The following is a 25,582-nucleotide window of genomic DNA, read 5'->3' as shown; positions in this document are numbered from 1 at the left end:
CAGCTGAGTTTCATTCAGAGAAACATGCTTTCTTTTGGACCTTCCTGGCTGCTGCCATGCCCTAAGTTTATTGTATCAAAGCAAAGCAGAAAAAAAAAACCAGAAAAAAAATCTAATTGCACATCAGTTGCTTCGTGTATAATTTAGTTGTTGGCTTTTTATTTTTTTCGTATAGCATATTGGCAAGATAGCGACAGAATGCAGCTACGGAAATTGTACATCATGCAAAGCCAGCTGAATGCTGCCTTTTGTACAACTTCCCCAATTTTCTGATGCAATGTGTTTTGCAAGGTTTGCTATCGTAACTGATCATTATGCTTGTAAAGAACCGGCACCCCGCATGCATATGTAAAACAGGTAGGAATAATACTGCCGAGCATCGGAGTGCCGTAACTAATTTGCTATGAAAAGATTGGGCAGTTTTGTCTTTTAGGCAGAGCATTGAAAGTGACAGCAAGTTTCAGCGTTGCGCTGAAGCTCCTCAGACGATGCTCTAAGAATAAACTGGGTTGACATGTTGGTGTGCCACAGTACATGGGGCAATTGCTTCTGTGCAGCAGAAACGGCGCCCTTGGCAGCTGCCAGGCATTTCATAATGCTGCCGTAATGAGGAGCACTGCCACTGGCATTGCGAGCGTCGCTCTTCAATGGTGCACGAGATGAAACAGAAGGACAACCTTTAGCATTTGTACCTTAATGTACACTGTCCATTCCGCTCAGACCACTGTGTGCACGACGGTGTGGTACACGCACAGCCGCTGAGCGGGAACTTGTGCACAAGTTATGTGCACAAGCACAACACAGCTCAGTGCTTGTGCACAGGACGCTCGTGCCAGCAGTGCGAGGCAGAACGCTGACCTATGCAGCAGAGCTGATTACGTGGAACGTGAAATGTAGAGACGTGCGTCCACTTGTCACATCTCTCTGGAGACCTTCGAACACTTCCATGTGTGAGCCAACCATGCCGCCAATACAGTGACAGCACGGCGGCGGCGCCGATGGTGTGAACACTGTAAAAGGACACGCCTTAAGTGTCCTTTTAATTGCTATCGCAGTATGCTTGTTTCTATGAATCGGTTTCAGTACCCAGCACGCGTATGCGGCGTGACATTGACGATACATTGGTTAGCTCTGTTCGTGCACTTGCCGTGGCTGCCACGTGCGAGCATAGCCAGAAGGAACAAGCACAGCACTCTTGTTTACTTTCGTATGAGCAACATCATCATAACTGGTCTTATTGCTATGCAACATCACCAAATTTTGCCTAATGTCATGACGTCACGAAAATGTTTATGCCAGGTGCAGCATTTCAAATCCATTTTTAGTATCAAATCAAAATATGTTATCAGTATTTGCAAGCCTCAGTACTTTCATTCAATCACCCTTTTCTGTGTAAGAAGCATGTGGTAGAGCTTCTAAAACTCAAAAATAATTGTTAGTACTACTCATTTTAAGTTGTGGCGCTCGAGTTATAACCATTATTTCGTAATGTCTTTCTGCAGGCACACACGTACATCATTCTCGAGCTGCTGACGGGCGGGGAGCTCCTCGAGAGGATACGCAGGCGGGCACGCTTTACGGAAAGCGAGGCGTGCCGCATCTTCCGCCGCCTCGTCTCCGCCGTGCACTTCATGCACTCTCGGGGCGTCGTGCATCGAGACCTCAAGCCAGAGGTGAGTGTTTCGCACTTATCTCCACTGAAGCTGCGATCACCACGAAACAATTAATGAGGCTTCAGCTGTGGCTAGTTCGGTTTACGACACTCACTAATTCAGTCATTTGATTTATGCTTGGCACTCATTGATTCATTTATTTGATTTAGAGCAATATGAAGGACAAGAATGAACAACTGCACAACTGCCAAACGTTTATTATTCACAGGTGCATGTCAAACATACCAGACAAGAAGGGGCTACAACAAGGATAGCAGAAAGTGCATGGAAAAAAAGGAGAGTAAGATCGACACTCTCAGTCTCGTAATGACAAAGATGGCTTGTCTAGGTTTCACCAGTGAATTTAAAAGCTGCTTCTCCCAGCCCTACGGAAGGCGAGCTCATATGATTCCCATAGTTCTTTTTAATGCAAAGCATCCTTTGTCTCATTCTTGGCACTTTGTGGCAGATAGGTAGCTAAGTAGGTTCCAGTCTCACCTCGCTTTAATAAAAAGGAAATGTGCAACCAATGTTGGAATCGAACCGCTGTTGTCAAGCACAGTGACCTCATGCTCTAACCATTAGGCCATGATAGCACGCATACTTCTCCCGTTCCAAAGCCAGCCAGCTCTTTGAAACGCTCGGCGCGGGTGCATGCCAATTCCTCACCAACATTCCTTGTGACAGCTCGCGCTCTGATACACCGTGTTGATTGCACCATCTTCATGACCAGCCCACTTTCCTCGTAGAGCGCTACGTAGAAATCGTACCGCCTTCGTGATCGCCAAAGGTCATTGTATCGACATTGTGATCACCCAAGTTAATCATGCTTCACAGTGCTTCACGCCTCACCAAGGAAGTGATGCTTAAATGCTTCGCATAACATCGATTCCCGCAGTTTGCGGTATCTGCAAAATCTGCAAAGCTTACAGGATTTCTCCAAGAGCAATGAACCAGTTTTCTATATTCTTCTTTTTTTGTTCTTTATTTTTTAAATATATAATAGAATCACAACCACACCGTGTGTAGTGTGCTTCTGAATTCTTCCATGTCTGGAGCATTTCCGTGAATACCTCTGCTCTGTTGACCTGTTGTTGAGGCAGTTGATAACTTCATTTCATTTCACTTTTCTCTTTAAAGACAAAGGCTACAAAAGGATTTCATCATTCCATATTATGTATGAGAATCTAAGGAACAGAACATAGAAGATCGTGAAAAAAATTATGAGAGGTGCAGAGATTTTCTCAGATGGGTGTAATTTGGGGAGGAAGAACAAAACAGGGAAAGAAGGGAAGGGGTGGAGGCGAAGGAAAAAGTACAGAAATTTAGGCAAGATAATTGTTACCTAACTTTTCCCAGAATTATTTATGGTTGGCATGTGAAACTGTTTTCTAGAAGGCTATTCCAGCTGGTTAATGCGTCTGGAAAGAATGAGGTGTGTATTGCAGACATCTGGGTGATAATGCAAACTATAGGATAACTGTGATTTACGCAAGATGATGTTCATAGGTGTGGTAAAAAAGGAGTGAAGCAGGCAGAGACAAGAGTTGCGCAATTGTTCGTCGTTATCCTTCTTGGTGTTGTCTTTCATGTGGAAACCAATGCGGTAAGATAGAAAGATTGGCGTGTTTATCATTGTTGAGACTGCAAGACAAACGCCTGTTTCAGCTATCTTTACTTGACCCCCGATTCTGCATCAGCTGACACCATTTCATATGCCTGCAAATTTCCTGATCTCCATTGCATTGTCTGATCTTCTAACGTGCTTTACGGTGTTTTCTCTTATCATTGTGTTACTCATGAAAGACAACTGGTTATCAATCTGTGCATTGCATGAACTACCTTACTCCACTTCTTGATCTCTACTGGAACATTGTCTACCTGTAGTTGCTCTCTAATCCATGCAGCCTTTTCCATCACCTGTTGTAGAATCCTTACCTTCCTTGCAAATTTGTCTGTTTAAATCCAAGTTGCATTGAAATGCATTGCTCTTGCACATTTATTGCACATACTTGGTTTGAAAAAAGCTGTGGTTGGCTATGTTTAAAAAGAAAAAGGGATGGAACAGCAAGAAAATCTACGAATCTATGCCCATTTTGACCGGCCAATCCGGCCATTGTCAGCAGAAATGAACCCACTGAACCGCAGGGGCGCTGCCGATTTCTGGTTGTGTCATGTCGCACCTAGGAAAATCGTAACACTAGTAGTAGTTTCGGAGGGTGAGGGTTCACATCTGTTTCCAGAGCTTTTGAGTAGTGAAGATGTAAAAAGGAACACGAACAGTGTTCATGCGCATGATGGCCTTATTTATTTTGACAAAAACTCTACACATGTTTCTTGATTGAGGCTTACTTGCTGTGGCTCAGATCACATTGCACTGCTGAGCTTGACGTCACGGGTCCTATCCCAACCATGGTGGTCGCACTGATGAGGGCGGCCTGCAAAAAACACTTGTGCACATTGATTTAGCTGCACATTAAGCAACCACAGGTGCTCAAATTTAATCCGAAGTCCCCCATTACGGTAGGCATCAAAATCAGATCCTGCTTTTGGTACACAGAACTCCAGAATTTTTATTGAAACTTCGAGTGTGCTACTCGCGTGTTATTTGACCGAGTTGAGAGCTAGAATCTGCCCACTAGGGGAGCATTGGTGCTGGCATCGCAGGCGAAAACTGAGATGCCTTGTCTATTAAAACTGGCACCGCATTGCTCACATATCAAGGTACTGCCCTTGCACAGAGATCACCGAGATTGATTTTAGGAGTCTCGTCTGCACTACAAACAACTGATCATATTCCTCATTGCAATGCTGGTTCAGCTAATCAAGTAAATACATTTTTTGTTCTACTTTGCAGAATCTGCTGTTCACGGACAGCTCAGAGAATGCCACCATCAAGGTGGTGGATTTTGGCTTTGCGCGGTTGAAACCTCAGGACAATCAGCTCATGAAGACACCCTGCTTTACGCTAAACTATGCCGCTCCAGAAGTCTTGAGGCAGGCCAGCCCGGGCAACACTGCTGCGGGCTACAGCGAGTCCTGTGATCTTTGGAGCCTTGGCGTCATTCTGGTATGCACCTCTTCTTACTGTGGTACTTTTTTTAGCTCTTGACATAGCCTATGTGGCAAAACTAGCTACATTACGCAGTCTCCGTAGTTCCTCTAAAGCATAGGTCAGCACAGTAAGTGGAGACTCACTCATGTGCGTTGGCACTCACTCATGCTGCCACTCTCACTCACATTCACTCGCTTTCATTCACACTTACCTGCACACGCTCACATTCGCATCAACTCACACTCACCAGCCCTTATTCAAGTTCATAGTAGCGTCCACGCACACTCGCCGACAGCCAATTGCATTCATGCACACGCCCACTCAAACTCACTGTCCCTGATTTTTATTGATACTAACTACTCGCATTAATCAGCACTCATTCCCGGACATTCAGACATCCAGTCGCACCGTGAGTGAGTATGCCGGCCTATGCTTCAGGTGCCCACATGAAGTTTGTTAAACTGATTCTTCAACACTCGTAAGTAAGAGTTGTGAAGCACTAACAGATGAAGAAGTTTAGCTGGAGTGTGTTTGTTTGAATGTTCTTTAGACTGTCAGCCCACTGGGGGGCACACCCATGTTCCACCAGATGAGAATGTTGCATGTTTAGTCAAGGCACATTTTTTCTTTGTAAACAACAGCGGAGATACCAAAGAACTGCCCTAGAGAACTTGCATTACTGTACACCTTTTCTTTCGTGCGACCTCTCATTAAAGGTAAACACCAAGAGGTAGCCACTACTTTGTGTGTACTTCGTGAATGCAGAGCTAATGCTCTCTCTGTTTCTTCCTTCTGATCTCTTTATTTCCCTGACCCCTGCAAGCGGTGGCAAACCAGACGTGTATCTGATTAACCTAGCAACATTTCCTTTCTTTGTTCCCTTTCTCTCACATTAATGACGTATTAATTAACCATGACTTTTTTTCTTTCTATGCAGTACACAATGCTGTCCGGGCGGGCACCTTTTCAAACGCCGAGTCGCAACGCCAGCGCCGCCGCGCTGATGCAGCGCATCCGCGAAGGCGAGTTCAGCTTCAATGGGCCCCAGTGGGAGCCTGTCTCAGACCAAGCCAAGGACGTCATCCGGGGCCTGCTCACCGTCGAAGCGCCACGCCGTCTCACCATGGCCGAGCTCCGTGCGCATCCGTGGGTGCACTCTCGAAGCAGCCATTGGTCTGCCTCCCTCATGACTCCAGACGTCCTCAGCTCGTCGTCCTCACCGCGTGCTGCTGAATCGGCCGTGCGGGCAACCTTCGACGCTTTCCACCTCGCCACCCGCGGCGGCTTCCGCTTGCTTGACGTCTCTGCGGCTCCCTTGGCTCAGCGCCGGAGGCTAAAGCGCAACTCTGCAGACGTGCGAAGCGACTCTTCCGTCTCGACAAGCAGTGGGAGCTCCTTCACGTCTACGTCGTCTTCATCCTCGTCTGCGTCGCTCAGCTCAGCTGCAGCAGCTTCAACGCGTTCGCTGGGCTTTGTGCCAGCACGCGAGGACTCAACTCGGAGTGTGGACAGCGTCTTTACGTATCCGGAGACCAAGGTTGCGGCCTACCTTTCCACACTTCCTGATGTGGTGGAGCGTCCCAGTGAGTCCGGTATCACCGATGACATTGAGACCATGACCGTAGACCTCGCCACCACTGGTCTGGCCGCGCCCTTGGCCAAGTCCGGCAAGCTGGAAACTCCCACTTTGCCGGCCACGGTAGTTACAGACTTGCCAGAAAACTCGCAAGGCACAGAAGTGAAGGTTGCTGCATTCTCGTTGCCAACGATACCAGAGGCAGCTGAAACATCCGACGACAGCCGAGCTGAGATCATGGCCAGCACAGAACAAGCACTGCTTGATGCCGAAGGGCCCATTACACGCTCTCGGAGGAAGAGGCCTTCACCGCAAGATAGCATGACAGTCCCAACAAGTTTTTCAGATGACGGGTCAGAAAAGAGTGAACCAAACACTAAGAAGTCAAAAAGGCGGTCACCACAGAAGTCTCCAAGCCGGAAACAACGGTAGCACAGGCTTAGAAACCTAGCCATTTTAACATTGTTCACACATTCATAGCTTCAGTGGCAGTGGGGTGTAGTGTAATAGTGCGCTTGGCTCCATCTTTTTCATTGTAAATTCCATCCAAGTCATCGCATTGATGTTTTAATAAAATGGGAGCACATAAAATGAAGCTATAGGGTATTTATAATAAAGGCATTGAATGTGTTCCCTTCGATGATGTCAACCATGTTGAACTCGTGTTTCAAAGTGGTTTTTATTAAGTTATTTCCTTGCAACAGTGGTAGTGCTTATCTGGTGGCTGCTGGAATGTGTCTAGAAAGTTTGGCGCGAAGGCATGCTGCAAAAGAATTGCAATCGCTGGAACGACTGGACTGCAGAATTTGCAGCAGGATTGCAAATGGAACCGACGGGTTGTCACTGAGATGGTCATTTTTAATATTTCGAATGTGCTGAAGGAGTGAACGAACTTTTGCCGGATTCTGACGTCTTGTCATTGGTGATTGCAACTGTGGTGCCGAGCAAGCCTGTGTTGTCACGCGCAAGTTTCCATGTCTTTCTTAAGCGGATACAGTACAGCAACGATGTGAAAGACTACTGCGTGCAAAATGCGACGAGCCGATTTTGTTAGGCTGGCAACTAACACTGCATGTTGAAACAAAAAGAAAGAGAAGCTAGCATGAGAAACATTCAACCATAGTACTACTCAAGTACTTACAAGATGCTCTTAATTGAGGGAAAGCAATTTAAATATAGCTGTATTCTTTAAAGCATAGAAATGAGTGGTGATTTAGGAGCTTTTATTACAGCCAATTTTGCCTACATCTATTTATGATTATGGTAGTTTTATTTGTCTGTTCTTGTAGGGCAGTCTATTACTCAAGATTGTGACTAAGTGTTGGTTATAACTGTTATCTGAGGGTTTCTGCGAAACCGCCTGGCATGGTTTTTATTCCATTACAAGTGCCGACATGTAATACCTTGCCATTGTTGCTTGTTAGCCACATGTTAGTCTGCCTCATCATTCCTGTGCATTTCATCGAGTTGTGATCATCAGCTGTGAATCTTGCCATCGTGTCTGTAAAAATTTGTTCTAATCAGAAAGACGGAGCTTTGAGTTAGCCATGTATCATGACATTAAAAAAGCATAGTATAAGCTTGATAATTTGTTTAATATTGAAGCTGTCCACAGATTTGCTGCAAACAACTTGTCATTTGGAATTTTTTTTTTTTTTTGCCTCGTAGCAATATATTTCTTTTTATCTTGACAATGATTTTAGTAAGTGCTCTTGCCGAATTGCGTTCGTTGGCTGATGCAGTCTCTGGGATGCCTTTTGCAGTGCTTAAAATCTGCGGCAATTCACCTCCTGTCCCTTTAGGTACTGTTTTGCGAGAGAAAGTTGTTTTGATGCTTCACCAAGCTTAGGTGCTGTTTCTCGCATTGATACAACAGTAGAGTGAAAATAACTGCACACTTGTGCTCATCCCATTCTCGTTTTTCTTGTTGGATTTGCGCAAACGCTGCATCCACGCCGATTTAGAGCCGAGAAGGTATTTTTAGATACAGAAATGGCCTTTAAATATTTACATCTGCCGCACAAGCTAACACAGAGTGGCCTTTTCTTGTTCATGTGTGCCAATCTGCTGTATCGTTCGTGAATTGACAGGCAGTTGCTGCCGTAGCCATTTCCTTGCTCCACATAAGCGATGAGGCCGACACTCCTCAGGATAAGTTTAGGCTCTGGAGTCGCCCCCGCCTAATGTTCTGCATCCAAGATGTATGTCGCTTGCAGACGTTTGTGCAGTTAGTTGACCGATGCCTTGCTTAGATGGTGGCGTTGCATGTGGGGTTGCCACCGTTATTTTGCAGCAAAGCCACTAGCTGCCAGGAGTTAGGCGTGACAGACATTGCTAGACACGTTTTTAGGACGTCTTTCAGACATTTGAACATTACAAAAAAAAAAAGAGAGTAAAGTAGTGATAAATTTATACACTTGAAAAACCCAATACTCTTTCCGTGATTCCTTTATTGAGTGCAAATCCAGGAGGTAACGGTGCACGAAAGGCTATAAATGACATGCAGTGCAATTGAGGATATTGCAGAGTGAAACTCTGTGGTCGCACTTTTTATCTGGTTAGTGGCAATTTCCTTGGTCCAGTTCGTCTTTTTTTGTCGCTATGTCAAGCTCGCGGATGTTCTCGTGACGTGGCTTTTCAATTGTTCATCGGAAGAGTGTGGAGCAAAAACCGGCAATTATGTGCCGGTCAGAAGGTTGGTTGAGCCAGCAACAGCCCTTCTCTGCAAAAGAAAGGCTGTGCTGGGGAAAACTATAAAAGTGGCAGACCCTGTAGTGGTATCCAAAAAGATGAAATTCTTAGGGCCTTTGGTGTTTTTCTCTCTTGGGGAATAAAAGGTACTTGTTTCATTAACACTGTGTTAATTTATGCACTGGTTACTAAGACATGCATTTCTCACGAAAGAAATGTGCAAAAAATGGAGAAAAAATGTGTGATATTGACAAGCTCGAGCCGGGTTGCACCAATTGTACATGTTTTTAGATATATTTGTCGAATCAAGAGGTGCTGTCGCGACTTGCTGACAGCTTTCATAAGAAAGCACTCATGTACATCTCTTGCGTGCCAACTATCGGCATCAAAGCTGCCTTTTAGGAAACCATTATCAAATTGCCATTGACACTTATCATCTAAAAGCAATCGCTTTACATTACTGTGACCATTTCCTTATATAAAAACAATCTACATGTGTTCTCATAATTCCGTATGTTCTTCCACATGATTTGTGTCGGAAGAGTGTAGAATCAATATAGAGTTCATATGATACCCATACAAATAATATGGATAACTTACAGAATTGTGAAACTGTGCATAGAACTTTCGGTAGGGTCTGCACAGATAAGACAAATCAGTGAGATTCAAGGTGATGGCCTGAAGCTAGAGCCCATGAGCAGAGCCTGAGAAGTTAGTGGGCAACAGAAAATATTTTTGTACTGCAAAAGTGGTTGGCCGCGATCAGTTTTAGTGCAAGGCTGAACTGTACGATGAAATAATGCCTGCTTTGGTGAGCAACTTGGTGACAGCCTTAGGATGAGCAATGCCTGACGACTGCGCACTTGCAGAGACGTTGCCGCAGGCATTTTCGTGTAGGGCGAAGAATCGTCAGTCTTTGTAACAAGCATGACTCTTAAAACTTATCATAGAAGCCAGCAGGCTCGCCTTGCCTTAATTAACAGACAAGAACAAACAGTTTTCTTACAAAGACAGCTAGTCACAAAATGGCGTGCATACTTTTTACGCTGGACGAGTTTCATCAGACAATGCCCCGCGGGGACACCTCACGTGGCAGTGATTGCGACCGGACAATGTCAGGCCAGTTCCTTCCCGGCATGCTGCTTTCAGGAAAGCAGACGTGCAGAGTAGGTCTATTTTGCGATGAGGGTGGAAAGATGTGTGCTTGCTGCTGTGTTACTAGTCCATTCATCAAACCTTTGTGATAGCTTGTCCAGGCATAAAATATAATACCGCACTGTGTATGTGTGTGTGTGTGTGTCCCACATCATACCTCTGTAAGCATGGTTATTTTTGCAAACTAATCAGAGTTGTCTGCACTAACTTGCACAAACAGGATGCTCATACAGACATACATCTCCATAGAATCTCTATGCCTTTGGTGTATATTTCTTTCTGGGCAGTTGTTTAACTGTGTACAGTAAAGCTATCAGTTTATGTATGTTGACCATTCCTGAAGATATGTGAGTGCAAGTTGTAATATAGACAGGCGCATGCAAAGTGTTATATATATATTGTTAAAACGAAGGCAGCACGACTGTACGAAAGCATGTAAATAGTCATTGCACTACTGGCTTTTTTATTACTGCTATATTGTTCAAAACCCATCTAGATGACTTAGCCATGGTGCAGTGCAAATGTCAATGCGCAAGTCTTGTGAAGACATAGCATTGTCGCGAACATCAATGCGCAATTCTTGTGATGACACAGCATTATGTTGGTTGCCTCCCCATGTTTTTCTCTTCATGTGCTCTTGTGCTTCCAGTATGTTTCAAGAAAGTGACGTGCAGTGACATTAATATGTTGGGTTGCAAAATAAATGTGATTTCTCAGTTATTTCCTGCCTCTTGTGTCATGCTTTGGCATCTCTCAAAACAAAGCTAAGATGCACTGTGCCACTGGAATGCTTGAATGGACAAAAAATTCATTGTTTTTTTTTTTAGTTTGTGGTTAGCTTGTGGTTCTCAGATTTTTGGGCATTGCGGATCCCTTGACCTCTTCACAGGGACGACCATGAAAGCACTTATACTACTGTCCAGTTATAACAATCGCACATGTAACAATATATCATATGCGTTGATCTGTCAATATATCAACATCAAGTTTTGCATCATCAATCGCACATGTAACAATATATCATATGCATTGATCTGTCAATATATCAACATCAAGTTTTACATCATCTCTGTGCTAAGGCACACTGCATAGAATGGTGTGATTACCAATGCACATGAGAGGAAGTGCGAAATTCTGGCTTTAAGAAAGGTCATCTTCCCAGTGAATTGAGTAGGGTTCAAAATGACTGCCAAGCAAATAATTCTGATGTGGAATACTCGCAACTTCCCACTTCAGATGATGATTTCATGGATTTTGAAGGACCACCACTGGTGTACGTGTAGCTATGTGACAGCACAAATCTCGCCTACCACAGAACCAAACACGTATGTATCCTGTCAGAAAAAGCAATTGACTCCAATTGGGAATTTTCCAATTGGTACCAATGGGACAATTTCCAATCGTAAATTAGTACTTAATTGGACCAATTAGACCAGTTGGAGTGTGATCAATTGGTTTTTGTTGGAGTGACCAATTATACCGAATAGGTACCACTTGGTTGGAATGACCAATTCACCAACGGGCAATACGCAACACACACACACACACACACACACACACACACACACACACACACACACACACACACACACATATATATATATATATATATATATATATATATATATATATATATATATATACCCCACAAAGCAAACCTAAATAGGATTCCAGCTGTCAGAAACAGGTTTCCTATAGCCTTAGTACTATGTGCATATACAGTTATAACTCATTCCAATTACTTTTAATGGGTTCATACACTGGAGATATTATTTTCCACTTGGTTACGTTCTACTTTATTCCTATTAATTGGTAGTCCAATTAGACCAAGTTGGGAATGTAAGGTGGGCCTAGCTGGTTCAAACTGGCAAGTCCAATTGGACTCAATTGGTTGCATCCCTGACTCAATCGTAACCAATTGGAGGTAATGATTTCCAACTTGGTTGGATACAAGTCCAATTGGACTCAATTGGTTTCATTTTGACTCAATCTTAACCAGTTGGAACTAGGGATTTTCAAGTCGGTTCCAATTGGGTCCAGTTAATCATAACAATTGGCAACTCCCAATCGTAACCAGTTGGAAGTAAGGATTTTCTCATTGGTTCCTTCCTATTGGTCCCAGTTGATTAATATTGGAAAAGCCAATTGGAGTCAATTGCTTTTTTTTTTCTTTTTTTGACTGGGTAGGACTTCAGCCACCTGCTTGATGCCTAGTGCATGACCTCATATAGTTGTTGTGGCATCCAAGAGTATTCGGTTCAAAGTGCAAATTCTATGATGAGGCGGCAAATCTGGTTCACATGGTGTGGACATGTCCGTCTAATAGCTCGCGCACTCTAGAATCCTGGGAGGCTTTGCTCCGCAGCCCAGACCCCAACGTCCAGCAGGACATTTGCTGCTGCTGTCTCTCAAGGTATTTCTCCCCCGACGTTCATTGGCTGGTGTTTTTAATAAAGTCGTTCCTCCTTCAACAGTAATGCCGTGTTTTTCCATTTAATTTCCTCCATGATTTCTTAGACACGAAAATATAGGTACAGTTGGCCACAAAAGTTAACAGAATGCAGGATTTGCAAAAAAAGCTTAATAATTGTGATGCATGTGCAGTGACCGCTGGATAATCTTTTTTTGCTTTATATATATATATATATATATATATATATATATAATATATATATATATATCCTGCAGCATGTACATGAACCTCGAATAGGTGGTGTCCAAAATCAGACGTCTATGACGCGTTTCGGCCTACCAAATCGCGTCCGGCGCCACACACTTGGAGCATTTCTATTGAAACTGCTTCCGCCGCATCCAACCCGCATAGCCTTTAAATCTGCGCCAGAGACACTACCCAGGACGTGTAGTTCAAAATTTGGATACCACCTACTTAATGTGACTTAACGCACGCCACTGCCGCAAGGGGTAGCACCTATTCTGGGGGCCATTTTTTTGCTCGCTTTGCTGGCCTTTTATGGGACGCGCGGCAGAAGTCTATTTCGATGAAATGTCGTTCGCCTGCTTAAAACGGCTTCCGTCCCTTTATATTTCTGCATCCATTGACTCCACGCGGCAAGCGGTAAGCGCATAGCGCGCCTTGCTAAGATTCGAAATGCAGTATTTTGACTTAAGTGGCATTAAACCTTCTACCTCCAGGAGAGAAAAATTGCATATCATGCTGACGGAGGTCTCCATGGAGCGTGCGACTTCTGGTAGAGTGTACTAGAATAGTACACTCTACTTCTGGTTACACATCTCGCCCCAGCGCCCCCGTCGGAACACCTATTTTCTTACACCTTGGTTCAAACATTGCCCCCCTACCCATTTTCCTTCAAATAAAATCTTGGAGGCCATGCTTATCTGCGCTGCAAACGGCAAAAATGTTGGCAGCAGCCAGAAATGCGTCATGGGCTATTTTTTGGTGTCGCAGTGAGGTACCAAAATTGCGGCCTCTGAGATGCTAAGGCCCTCCGCATTATTCAACTCTTCAACAGCGAAACGCCGTGATCACGACGTACACATGTAGAGCTTCTTAACTTCGTTACAATGTTGTGAAGTTGGACTGTGTTAAAAAAAACGAAAACATTATGCTTTCATGCCGTTTTCTTTTTCGATGTCACCCTGATCTGTTGTCAGTCCCGGAGGCCATGTAAACGAGCATAGCATCCGAGATTAGAATGCAAAGTGACACTTTAATCACGAAGGCTAGACAACGTGCTCTTTGTGTTGCATTTATTTCCGGGAGATGGCAGCACAAACCTTTTAAAAGTAGGGAGCCTACATGCAACGCCGTTTTTAAAACAGCGCTTGAATGTAGGCTCCCTATTTAAAAGCGAATAACTGCGCCGTCGTTTAAATAAACGCGAAGCATTTCTTGGCGGTATCTATCTTTGACAGTATCTTTGACAGTATCTATCTATCTAGCCGCCTACGTCTTGGTGCTCTCATGGTCGTTTCGTTAACTTCGTATGTACCAAAATTGGCATAGTATGACAAGAGTGTATGACGAACATAAATGATAGGTCATGACATGCGTGTCATGTAGGTCATGAAACAGCCGCCTAAAATGACAGTGACTCAGCGAAAAAAGATTAACACTCGAAAATCACTGAAATGGGTTCAGACGTGGGTACTAAGTGAAGCAAACGCTAAAGGATGGTGGTAGAAATCACAATCATACCATCACCCAGCAAAAAGGACAATGACTCAGCGAAAAAAGATTAACGCTACAAACCAATGGAATGGGTTCGGATGTAGTACTAAGTGAAGTAAAAAAGTTGTCGCAGTTTCACCTGAAAGGCGAAGCATCAATTGCGATAGCAAATTTGTAGAGAGCTATACGGAGTAATGATAGTAGCTTTATCAGCTGTATAAACTTGGACATGCAGCAGCACCGGCAGCACGCAGAACTGTTGCCGACGCCATCGGCGTTTTGCCCGCGTTCGCACAAAATGCGTGCGGCGTTGGTGAGTGTTGCCGGAGCCTCTGATATAAATAGGCACTTGGTGCCACAGCTAAACGTCGCCTCCCTTCCCTCCCCCTCCCCCCCCCCCACGGTCTTTCGTGCGTCAGAAGAAGGCGCGTTTGCTCTACATATATGGTGATTATAAAGGAGGAAAGAGACGCCTACTTCTGCAGCCCTTAAGGGATGATGAGGGAGCACGGCACAGAACGCGCGTTTGTTCTCCGCCGTGCGTTCACTCCCCGTGAAAGCGCGCGTCCCTCGCGCCCTTTCACTCGCACATACAGCGTTCGGCGGCGCGCGGCGGCGATTTCATCTCCATTGACGTCATACGGAACCTCACGGCGACGGCGACGGCGACGGCGACGGCAGAAATCTGCTTTGGAGTGTCCATATAATTGCTATCGCAATAAAAGCTAAAGGTCGAAGTCATAGTCATGAGCATGACTAAGGCTTTCGCCTTAAGGTCTCTTTGGCTTAGCTAAAGGGACTCCTGAGGACTCATGACATGAATGTCATGACATGCGTGTCATGTAGGTCATGAAAGAGCCGCCTACATCTTGGTGCTCTCATAGTCGTGTCGTTAACTTGGTAGGCTCCCCGCACACTGCTTCGCATAACATCGATTCCCACAGGGCGTGGGATCCGCCGGCTTTTTTGCTAGGGGATGGCTGATGCAAGCCAGACGATAGCTTGAGGCCGGCGACCTGCACACAGCAGATCTGCTACTCGGCGTTTCCAAGCGATGTCAAATGAATTTTTCTCGGAGTGCATGTTTGTTACCTGTTTTTCTGACAACGCGAACAAAGCACGCACTTCAGCCAACAGGACGTTTTAGCGGCCGAGTGGGAGACCTCGTTTTGATAGGCCAATTTCAAAACACTGGCGCTCTTTGTTTACTCTGCAATTATAACTTTGAAGTACGTTGAATAGAACTAGTTGGTACAACTGATTGTTTATTCCCGAAACACTGTGTTTAAACGTGTAGCATTGCACCTAAAAAAAAAAAAAAAACATGGACAAAAACAAAGCGCAAACTATCAACAGTTTATTGCGAGAATTATTCTTTTGTCCATGTCTTTTACGCGCAATGCTACACGTTCATATTGGAAAACCAACAAGCCCAAGTTGAAACCATACTGTGTTTAACGCATCCGCCACGTCAAATCCCGGAATCTCATCCTGCACAACCATCTGCCGTGTTCCAGAAGTACTAGTAGGGGTTAAGGATATGGTTTAAGAAGCCTATAGCTAGCACCCCTATCGTCATTCTACTATACAAAGTATGCTTCCATAATCTCTTGGGACATATATTGTATCTGTGTCTAACGGAAACTGTAGTCTCATGAAACAACGGTTCGCACGCACAACCCAGGCGATGCGTCGCCAAATGCGAGCCAGTGAAACCTTTCAGGCGATTTTTGTTTGGGCTTTGGGCTTCTTTTTGAAGGACGGCATTCTGCAGGATGTATCACCTTGTGATCAGCTAGGAAGCCGCTGTTAAAATGCAAGTACGTCCATACGAAGATATTATAAAGAAAGGGAGTGATTGCAGGCTCACACCTCACTGCGGGGCTTGACCAGACTTTCCCACACATATAATGAAAAGTAGCATGGCTGAGCATAAAAATCGGTTGCCAGACGCCGGCTGTCCTCAGTCCATGGTAACGGCAGCGCGGATCGAGAAGTTTCTTCGGATCCTCAAGAAAGGCTCAGGTTCAAAATTAAGAACAGCGCTAAATAAGATACGGAAGAGAAGGACAGGACAGGCGCCTGTCCTGTCCATTCTCTTCCGTATATCTTATTTAGCGCTGTTCTTAATTGTGAGTTGCGAAGCAATGAACCCAGCAGCACGTATTCGCAAAGGCTCAGGCGATGTTCAAGATGAAGTTCAAAAGAATACGCGTGGGAAGACAGCCTCCGTACCCCTAAGCCCATGGCCTGTCTCACCGTCCGAAAAAGATTGTCGCAGAGTACGGTACAGAGGGAGTGCTCCCGGAGAAAAATCAATTAGGCAGTTCTTGTGCGTCCATTCAAAAACGGGCACAAGGAAGGGCCGGATAAGGCGCACATCGCTTCAAGAACGTACGAGATCAAGTTTGTGTCGTGCGCATGTGCAGGTCGTGTGTACAGTATCCCTCTGACATATAGACCTTTCACAGCACAATGCCCCCGGGCGCCGCCATATTTGCCCACGTGACAACGCCCGCACACAAAAACAATTTGTGAGAGGTAGGCCCTGACTAATCGGGATCGTAAACTATATGACAGCAAAGACTTCAGCCAGTGAAAGTTGATAGAAACAATCTTACATTCACATAAGCAAATAGCTATGTTATCTTGTACCTGGTCCCTGCGTCTAACACTTTTCACAACATTTTCAGTATGTATTCTAGGGACACTAACGAAAAACAATAAATCAGTTTAGACTGATAAAATATTGTTCGAAAACTCCGTTGTCGTTAATTACACTATAATAGGTCAATTATTCGAAGAGAAAATGAAACTCACTTTTTTTTTTTTTTGCATTTCGCGCCGAAACCCCAATGCCGTATGTCAGTGTGACGTCAGGAATTTCGAAGTATTTATTTTTTTTCGTAATTGGGCCGCGTTGGCTCAGTAAGTGACCGCGAAACTTGCCATATTCAGTCTTGGGCTCCTTTAGAACACAATGTAGTCAATTTTTACTACTAGGAAATTAACTGGGATCTATAGCAGACACTGTCGAAATTCATGACGTCACAGCGGGCTGGTGCGGGAACTTCGATGAGGCGGCTTCTTCACCCGTCCTTCGTGTTTTTCACTTTTTTCTAGCTTACCCAGCGGCTTCTCGCTGTAAGAGTGGTGTTTTTGGTATTGTTGTTCTTGTTGCTTCGCGACATTTGGCAACGTTTGCCGTCATCGACGTCACTGCTCACGTGGTCGGAGCGTGGCCCGTTTAGTCACGGATCGCGCATCGGTCGCTTGGGGGATTGCACGATACCGCTTGCATGAGGACTCTCAACGCTATGCTGACTTCTCAGGTTAGTTATTTAAGCTATATTCTAAAGAACCTCGACGTAGTGGCCCTGTTCTTCAGGCGGTGTCGTGCTAGAAGACCAGGGAAACTTGAGCCGGATCAAGTAGCGTCGCTCAGTTGGTATACGTTGTGATGCCTTGGTCCTTCACTTTCTGTGTGAACTAATGTTGTTATTGCTGCTAAAGTCGGGGGGCGTTTAACTTAACCCAGGTGCTCACGTTTCTGCCGAATTTCGCACCTATTTTATGGAGGCCATTAAGCAAACTAAAGATGATCCAAGAAGTATAGGTGCTTCCGGAACACAGCGAAATGAAGGAAACACAGCTTGTTGGTGCAGATTTGTCATTTACAATAGGCAGTCGCTTAGAAACACTGAATGCTACGCAAAAGCAGCCACACGCCCGCAAACGGTCGGAGGAATCGGGCCACATTAAACGTGAAATCGGTGTCCTTAAAGCTGCAAAAGTCGGCGCAGAAACAAAATATATATATATATATATATATATATATATATATATATATATATATATATATATATATACTCCTTCTTGGTCTTGATACCGCTCATGAAACCTGGGCAGAGTCGGAACAATCTTATATATATGCTCCCAGAATTTCGGCCTACAGCTTGAAGCAAGCTGTATCGAACGTGCGCACCATATCGGCATGTTCTTTCCCAGGGAAAATTCCGCCAGTTATCGATTAGTTTAATCGTTTTAAAAGCAAAGAAAACATTCTTCCACCATGGTCGAAAACATTAAGATACGAATTACGCTATCCGTGAGGATATTGAACCTGCAACCTCGCCTATAGCACTTTCGAAAATGCTCCACTTTCACCGACCGCAGAAGTGCGCGTTTATAAACTTGCAAGCATTCGATAAACCTAATGTCGACAAGAAGCAGCTATTTCTATGACGTCACAACTGATCGCGTAACGGAGTGTGCGATACCTTCTCCGGCCCTATACCTAGAACACAAATACTCACTCGATAGTGCGGCTTAATTCGCGAACTACGTACATATGACGTAGTTCTTCGAAATGCACTCCAACTCTGGGATAGACACGCAATCGTTTGTATGCGCATCTATATAGTACTAACCAACATATTGCCACGTGCATAACAGTTGGCTGTGTTGTGGGTTTTGCGCTTCTGTTGAGGACGACGAAGTGAACTGGGTGTCGACGACGAAGACGCATGCACTCAACAACAACAACAACAACAACAACAACAACAACAACAACAACAACAACAACAACAACAACAACAACAACAACAACAACAACAACAACAACAACAACAACAACAACAACAACAACAACAACAACAACATGCACTCTCAGTGAAGGTGTGCGTCCGTGTGCTTCCATTAGATAAAAATCAATAGTTTTTGCCATATGTATATAGTAACGTGACTATACACAAGATATCCTTCCGAAACGAGAACGCCTTCACAGCTTCATCACAGATGTCGACGTCATTCTGCCCACTGAAACATGGATTCTTAGCGATATCAGAGACTTTGAAGTCTTTCCTACCAAACACAGATTTTACATTGTACCGTCGTGAAAGAATGGACAAGACAGTAAAGGCGGCAGCGTAATCATTGCGGTCAAGAATAACTTGTCATCGTCACTTGTATGTTGCGACGCGAACCAGGAGCTATAACTGGGGCGTGCGTACTCAGTACACCCCAGAAGACAGTCTTTGACACCTGTTAGAAACCACCGAACAGTGCAAACACTTTTTTTTTTTTCTGTGATAACCAACGTGATGCTCTAACGCACAGTGCTAGCTGATGTTGCAGACGAGTTCATCTATACCCCCACATTAACTTGCCATTACTTTCAATATCAGCTGGACTTCTTCTATAACGAATCGAGACAGTTTGTGGCCTTCTCACTCGACTTTAATCTGCATTAGCTATTAGGTTACCCTATCCAGAAGCGACAGCATACTATACTATAGGTAGCATAATTCTTATCGTTGAGCTGGGTTATTCCAACAGGCGGACATTAGAAGCACGAGAAATCGAAACACATATTCAACTAATTAACAAAAAGCACTAATGAACTTCTAAGTTAATTGCTTTACGACACATTGCAATTTACAAATTGTAGCCGGAGAGCTTGTCAGGCGTATCCACTTGGAATGATTTTCTAGAATGACACCAGTTTGGAGATATGCGCCATCAAACTCACCGTAAAAATCCACTAATGTTCCACTGACTTTTTTACCAAAACGCTGTTTTATGTATTGAAGCAGAAAAGTGCTTCAAACAGCACAAAAGTAACTGGAACGCCCATTTATTTCGTCCCACACGTTAGAAAATAATATCTCGAAACTGGTGTCATCCTGGAAATTCATCTCAAGTGGATGCCATCGCCTTGCAAACTCACCGGCTACAATTCTTATATTGCAATATTTAATTAACTACGAAGTTAATTAGTGAATATTTGTTAATTATTTGAATATGTGCTTCGATTTCTCGTGCTACTAATGTCCGCCTCTTCGAATAACCCAGCTCAACGATAAGAATTATGCTACCTGCCACAGGCGATTTTTAAAATTCCGTAAAGCTTCATTTTGAACACCCGGTATACTTGTCCTCAAGGCATCTCAGGGTGTCTCAGGCATCTCTTCTTGCTACAGGTCTCCCTGCTCACTTTAGTCCAAGCGCCAGCTAAAATAATCCCAGTGCCACAGAAATATTCTGGGCGCCAGCTTGCTTAATCCAAGTGTCCAACATTTTATCCTAGCGTCAACGTATTTAATCCAAGCGCCAGCACAAATAGGCCGCTTGCCAGCGAATTAAATTTAAGTGTCAACATGTTTATTGAAAGGCTATAGGCTATAAATACTCTTGAAGTTACTCTTAGAACACGTGTCGCGTGGTGCGTTTGTGGTCGTTCTGCATTTGTGTTCTTGCTTATCGTTGCTTGATGGAGTTATGTAGTACTTTGCTACCCGTAGTCACTGTGTCGCAATGTCACTGGTAAGCATTACGTATACCAATAATTGATGTCTAATATATAGCGAAATGACGCGGTTGTTTTTTTTTTTTCTTAATTTCTTATTTTATGATCTTACGTTTTTAGAGTACCATCGGCTTAATATGAGAATGCAAGCGGCACTTGTAAATCGAATGGGCCCCATTGTATTGTTGGTAATGATATTTCAGATGCATTAGTAATGCACTACCGAGGTACTGCTTAGTTATTACTAAGTTAGTGGCTATTAAATTTACTAGCTTCAGTAGTTTGGGAAAACTACTATCAGTTTACTGTATACCTTCACTTACTCACAAAGCTGTGCTTTTTGGGACAAGTAACGTGCTAGTGAGTATGACGACTTTTTTTTTAAAGATTGCATCAACGCTATATTTACACTCCTTTGCAATGACTCCCTAAGTTTCTACCACTTACGCTTCGTGAACACGAAGTGGGAAGATTATAAAAATGTGCTAATAACCCTTAAAACCGAATAAATACTCACCATAGTTGTGAAAACAGATGTGAATAACGCATGTTTGAACAAACAGCTAAGAAATCTCCAGCACAGGAAAAATCGCCTCTTCAGGTCCGCTAAGAAAAGTAATACAACTGAATGTTGAGAACGTTACTACGTACTCGACACTATACGTCTAAGAATTAGTGAAGCCAAAGACAATTCCTTTTCATGCGACCTGCTGTAGGCTCTGCATTCTGACCTTAAAGTTCTGGAATATTGATTCTAGGTTAACCCAAAAACCATTCAGCTACAGGCAACTGACTCGAAGGGTGATCCAATTAGCTCTGAGACGAAGTGCTACTACACTAAATGGCTACTTTTCATCAGTATCTATAAAATTTCGGTGACTTCCCGATCGAACGATTACTCCTCGCCTTCCGCATGACATTGACGCTGGACATTGTAATTAGCTATGAAGGCGTACCATAGATAACAAGGTGCCTTAAGTTTATCATCTTCGGCCGGCTGTGACAAGCTACTAAAAAGCACACTCACATGGTCCATTGATTCTTTTTCTAATATTTAAACGTTTGCTACAACTAGGCATTGTAGTAACCGTGAAACCGACTCTAACTATCGCCCGATTTCTTTGACAAATACATACAAAAGTTGTAAGAGTCAAGATGTTTCATTATATATAATGGAACATCTGGACTTCAATAACTTCTTTTGCCCACTACGACGCAGCTTCCCCAAACTCTTGTGAAACCCAACTACACTGTAAAATAAATTAGCCCTTATAAGGGAATAAGGGTGTAAATGTGTTTGTAACTCACACCTTTACACCCTTTCTGGATGCAGGTGTGAGTTATACACCGACTTACACCCTTTTGCACTTTTAAGGGTGTAACTTATTTTACAGTGTAGCTGTGTTTACACACGACCTAGTGCAGGATCATCACTACCGTATCGATTCTATTGCTGCCTTTTTTTTCTTTACTTTTTGAAAGTCTTGATCTCGTTTCCACAGTCATCTAATCACAAAGATACCCTCCGCCAGCATCAGCACAAGTTTATTAAGTTGGCTTGAACATTTCTTAAAAGGTCGCGTCCCCAATTTACTATGCTATACCAATAACACAAACTCGCTTTTTACCGACGAGACGCCGGGTGTTGCCAGGGCTGCATGCTTATCTCCGCTCCTATTTCTGATCTACATCAATGACCTCCCACCAAAAGTAAAAGCAAAGACAAGACTTTTGGACGATTGGCGTTGTTTACAACGTCATTCGAAATGGCTCATGCCACTGAACCTCTGAAAATGCAAATCTATGTCGTTCTCACGTGAATATTTAGTATAATCAACTTCCACGTGGGACCCATGAAGTCGGTACCCCTTTCACCAACTGAATGTTTCAAGTCCCTATGGGTCCACGCGACGCAGTCACTATCATCGACCACTGATATTCATTCCATCTGGGCTCTTACACTTCACGCACACTTCTCTACTTCCGCCTTAATATGCAAAGAGCCTCTACCGAAATAAACTAGCATACCTAACACCAAGCTTGAACACGGACCATGCGTGCGTTGTATCCTTCGCAAGCTCGCTTGGTATCCTTTCCAATTTCTGTTCATTTTGAAGCCGTGCAAAACCGCGCGGCGTAGTTTACATATCTCATCGCACTATTCTAGGTAAGTCCGTGTTAGAGCTCTAAAACGCATTCTCTCTCTACCACCACTGTGATCACGCCGAATAATTACCGTTTATGTCTGCTTTACTAATTTTATAACCCCACAAAACCAGGATACGTGCTTCTTCACCCTCCTCTAAAAACATCTTCCCGGTTATCCCACAGTGAGTCAACCCACAGCACGTTTCAAAGGTTGAACAATTTCGATGAACAGCTCATTTCCCCTCACGCTGTTGCACTGTTGAATTCACTCCCTGATATAATTGCATATTGCAAAGACCACTCAAATTTCTCGACATGCCTATACATTACACACCTGTCAACCCACCCGATTTGCCCGGGATACCCCCGCATTCCGACCAATCCTCCCGATTTTACGCCAACCACCATAAATCTCCCGAAAAACTTCCCCAACCTCACTGCGGGAAAAACACAAAAACGCGTCATGCAGCACAGTCGCATCGTAATTGCCATTATGCGCTAGGTAGCTAGCCGAAGTCATATTTTAATCCAAGCCATTTGTGTGGGCATTGTAGGCCTAATCAGCCTAACTCAGTTCGCTTCAGATCGAGACATAGGTTGAGGATTGCGCGTGAGGCCAGGGTTGAATATGCTTTGCATAATGACTGTTTTTTTATTGTCAGCTTCGCCGTGATACAGCTTTGTTATGCGTTGAAGCGTATCAAAAGTTGAAAGGGGCCACTGTCACGGCACATAGTACGTGTTCCTTAATTATAGACCCGCGCATGCGCCATCTCCGCTCACAGTAGGAGCACTGAGACGTCTAATAACTGTACTGTAAACCATTCAGAGCTGTCTGACATTGCTGTGGTTAAAGCAAAAAGAAAAGAAAAAAAATTGTTCTTTCGTCGTTAAACATAGGAGAAGTTCGGATTTCATTTTCACATCTTGCAATAAAACCGGTTGCACCAAACAACTTCAAATGGCGTTTTAGAGAAATGCCTTAGGCGTCCAAACTGAATTGGTGTGTTTCTTCAGTGTCACTTTAGATTAGTCAGCACGTTGAATCGGCTTGCCGCAATGTGGTCATGCAAGGGGGCTGCACCGCAGTGCAGGTTATGCTGTGAAGAATACTGGTTGTGCAAGAGGGCTGCACCGCAATGCATTTGATGCAGTGAAGATGTCTTCTTCATTCCTGTGCTGCAACGTATTCAGGATCGATAGACCACTACATCCGCTTACGAGTGCGCTCACTAAAACGTGCGTACATGCCAGAACCGTGAGCGGGAGTGTGGCTGTGTGGGCCGTGAGTGCGAGTGAGTGAAGGTGGGTTTATTTTACTGATGTATATGCATGTGCTTATCCCTCTAGTGTGCATGTACATGCATTCGTGAATACTTACTTGCAAGTCAAACTACCATTTCGCCGCCGTATCCATTCGAAACTCGTTTCCCACTATCATCAGATGATTGGATCATATAACTTCATTTCATTCTTCACTGATAATATATTTACTTAATACTGTTTAAACTACACAGGTGCTGTCTTGCGTTGCATTTTTTTCCTTTTTTTTTTCTGGTGTTAGTCTGAATGTTTCGTACTTTTTTGTAATCGTAATTTATGGTATGAAGTGCCTGTATCCACCGTCACTTATTGATTTTGTACTTGCCCAGCCATCAGCATTTTTGTTTCGTATCGTGTGTGCTAGTATGACAGAATTTTAATTTGATACCCAAGTTGGTACCGAAATGCCGCGCACGTGGTGTCATTGACGTGATCGTGATGTCCTATGACACGTCATGAAATACAAGTCCAAGCCCTCTTATAAATCCTACCTATATACTAGCAGGGTTCACAACGCACTAAATACCCCAACTAGAATACTTCTTCCTACAAAACCTGTTTTGGTACCCAGGAGGTGGACACGTCATGACACACCGGCTCGCTCTGTTACTCCGATTGGTGCGGCCGTCTCACGTGAGCGTCGCAAGAAGAAACGCTCGCAGCGCTCTTTATTAGAGCGATAGCTCTACGACTCCAGATACAAACCCACAAAACGCCTAGTTCCGCAAATCTGACCTTCAAGCTCAGCCAAGGTCAAACTGGGGCAATAGCGAACAATAATTAAAATAATAAAAAAAAGGTCCTAGGGCCTTCATATTTTGATACAAGATGGAGTATATTGCCCCTAGAAAAATGAAGAATCTTCCCAGCAATGCATTTGTGTTTAAAAGTGAAGCCGACTTTAAGGAGATCGGTGTAAGCTTAGTTTTTGTAAGCTGACTTTCCCACATGATGTCTTGCAGTGAAGCCACTCATAAAGAAAAATGCGATGCGAACGGGGACCTATTTCTTATTTATTTATGAGCAACCTCATCACACTTCGTCCCATTGTTATACACAACGTCTGAAAATTTCGCCTTGTGTCGTGACGTCACAATAATGTCGATTACGGCAGGTCCGGCGTTTAGAGGCCCTCTTTAGTATTGTAATAAGGTATCTATAAGCGCTCGTACTTAGCTTCATACCCGATGAGTGTCATATGAGGAGCATGCGGTACATAGAGCTTCTATGACATCAAAAAAAGCGTGTCAGCATACTCCTTCAACTTCGTACTCATGTAAGTGTTGTAGCTTGGGCGAGTTAGTAACGGTTCATTTCGATGGCGTTCACAGTTCACGCAGACCTAAAGGAAAGAAGGGACCGACAGAGACTTAATCTCCTTTCACTCCCCGCCTGTCCCTTATTTCCTATAAACACAATCGAGACAATTCATATTCATCTTTAAAGTCCTTTCTTTAACGTTGTCGCTGAGCATCCGGGTACGTGGAGCAAAAAGGGCTGCTCCGATGAGGTTAGGTATAGCGTA

At 44.0% G+C, this 25,582-nt stretch overlaps 1 protein-coding gene across 1 annotated transcript; it reads left to right on the top strand.

Annotated features, from left to right (window-relative positions):
• The first annotated feature begins 514 nt into the window (after positions 1–514).
• LOC119458778 (ribosomal protein S6 kinase alpha-5-like) lies at positions 515–6,715 on the top strand. The gene is made up of 4 exons (XM_037720640.2): positions 515–520; positions 1,503–1,673; positions 4,510–4,722; positions 5,645–6,715. Exons 1-4 carry the CDS (start codon positions 515–517, stop codon positions 6,713–6,715), a joined length of 1,461 nt encoding a protein of 486 aa, XP_037576568.2.
• Positions 6,716–25,582: the final 18,867 nt, after the last annotated feature.

Source organism: Dermacentor silvarum, chromosome 7 (genome assembly GCF_013339745.2).
Source record: "Dermacentor silvarum isolate Dsil-2018 chromosome 7, BIME_Dsil_1.4, whole genome shotgun sequence".
Lineage (NCBI taxonomy): Eukaryota > Metazoa > Arthropoda > Arachnida > Ixodida > Ixodidae > Dermacentor > Dermacentor silvarum.
Note: the sequence above shows the minus strand (reverse complement) of the source record. Positions and strands in the feature narration are given on the sequence as shown.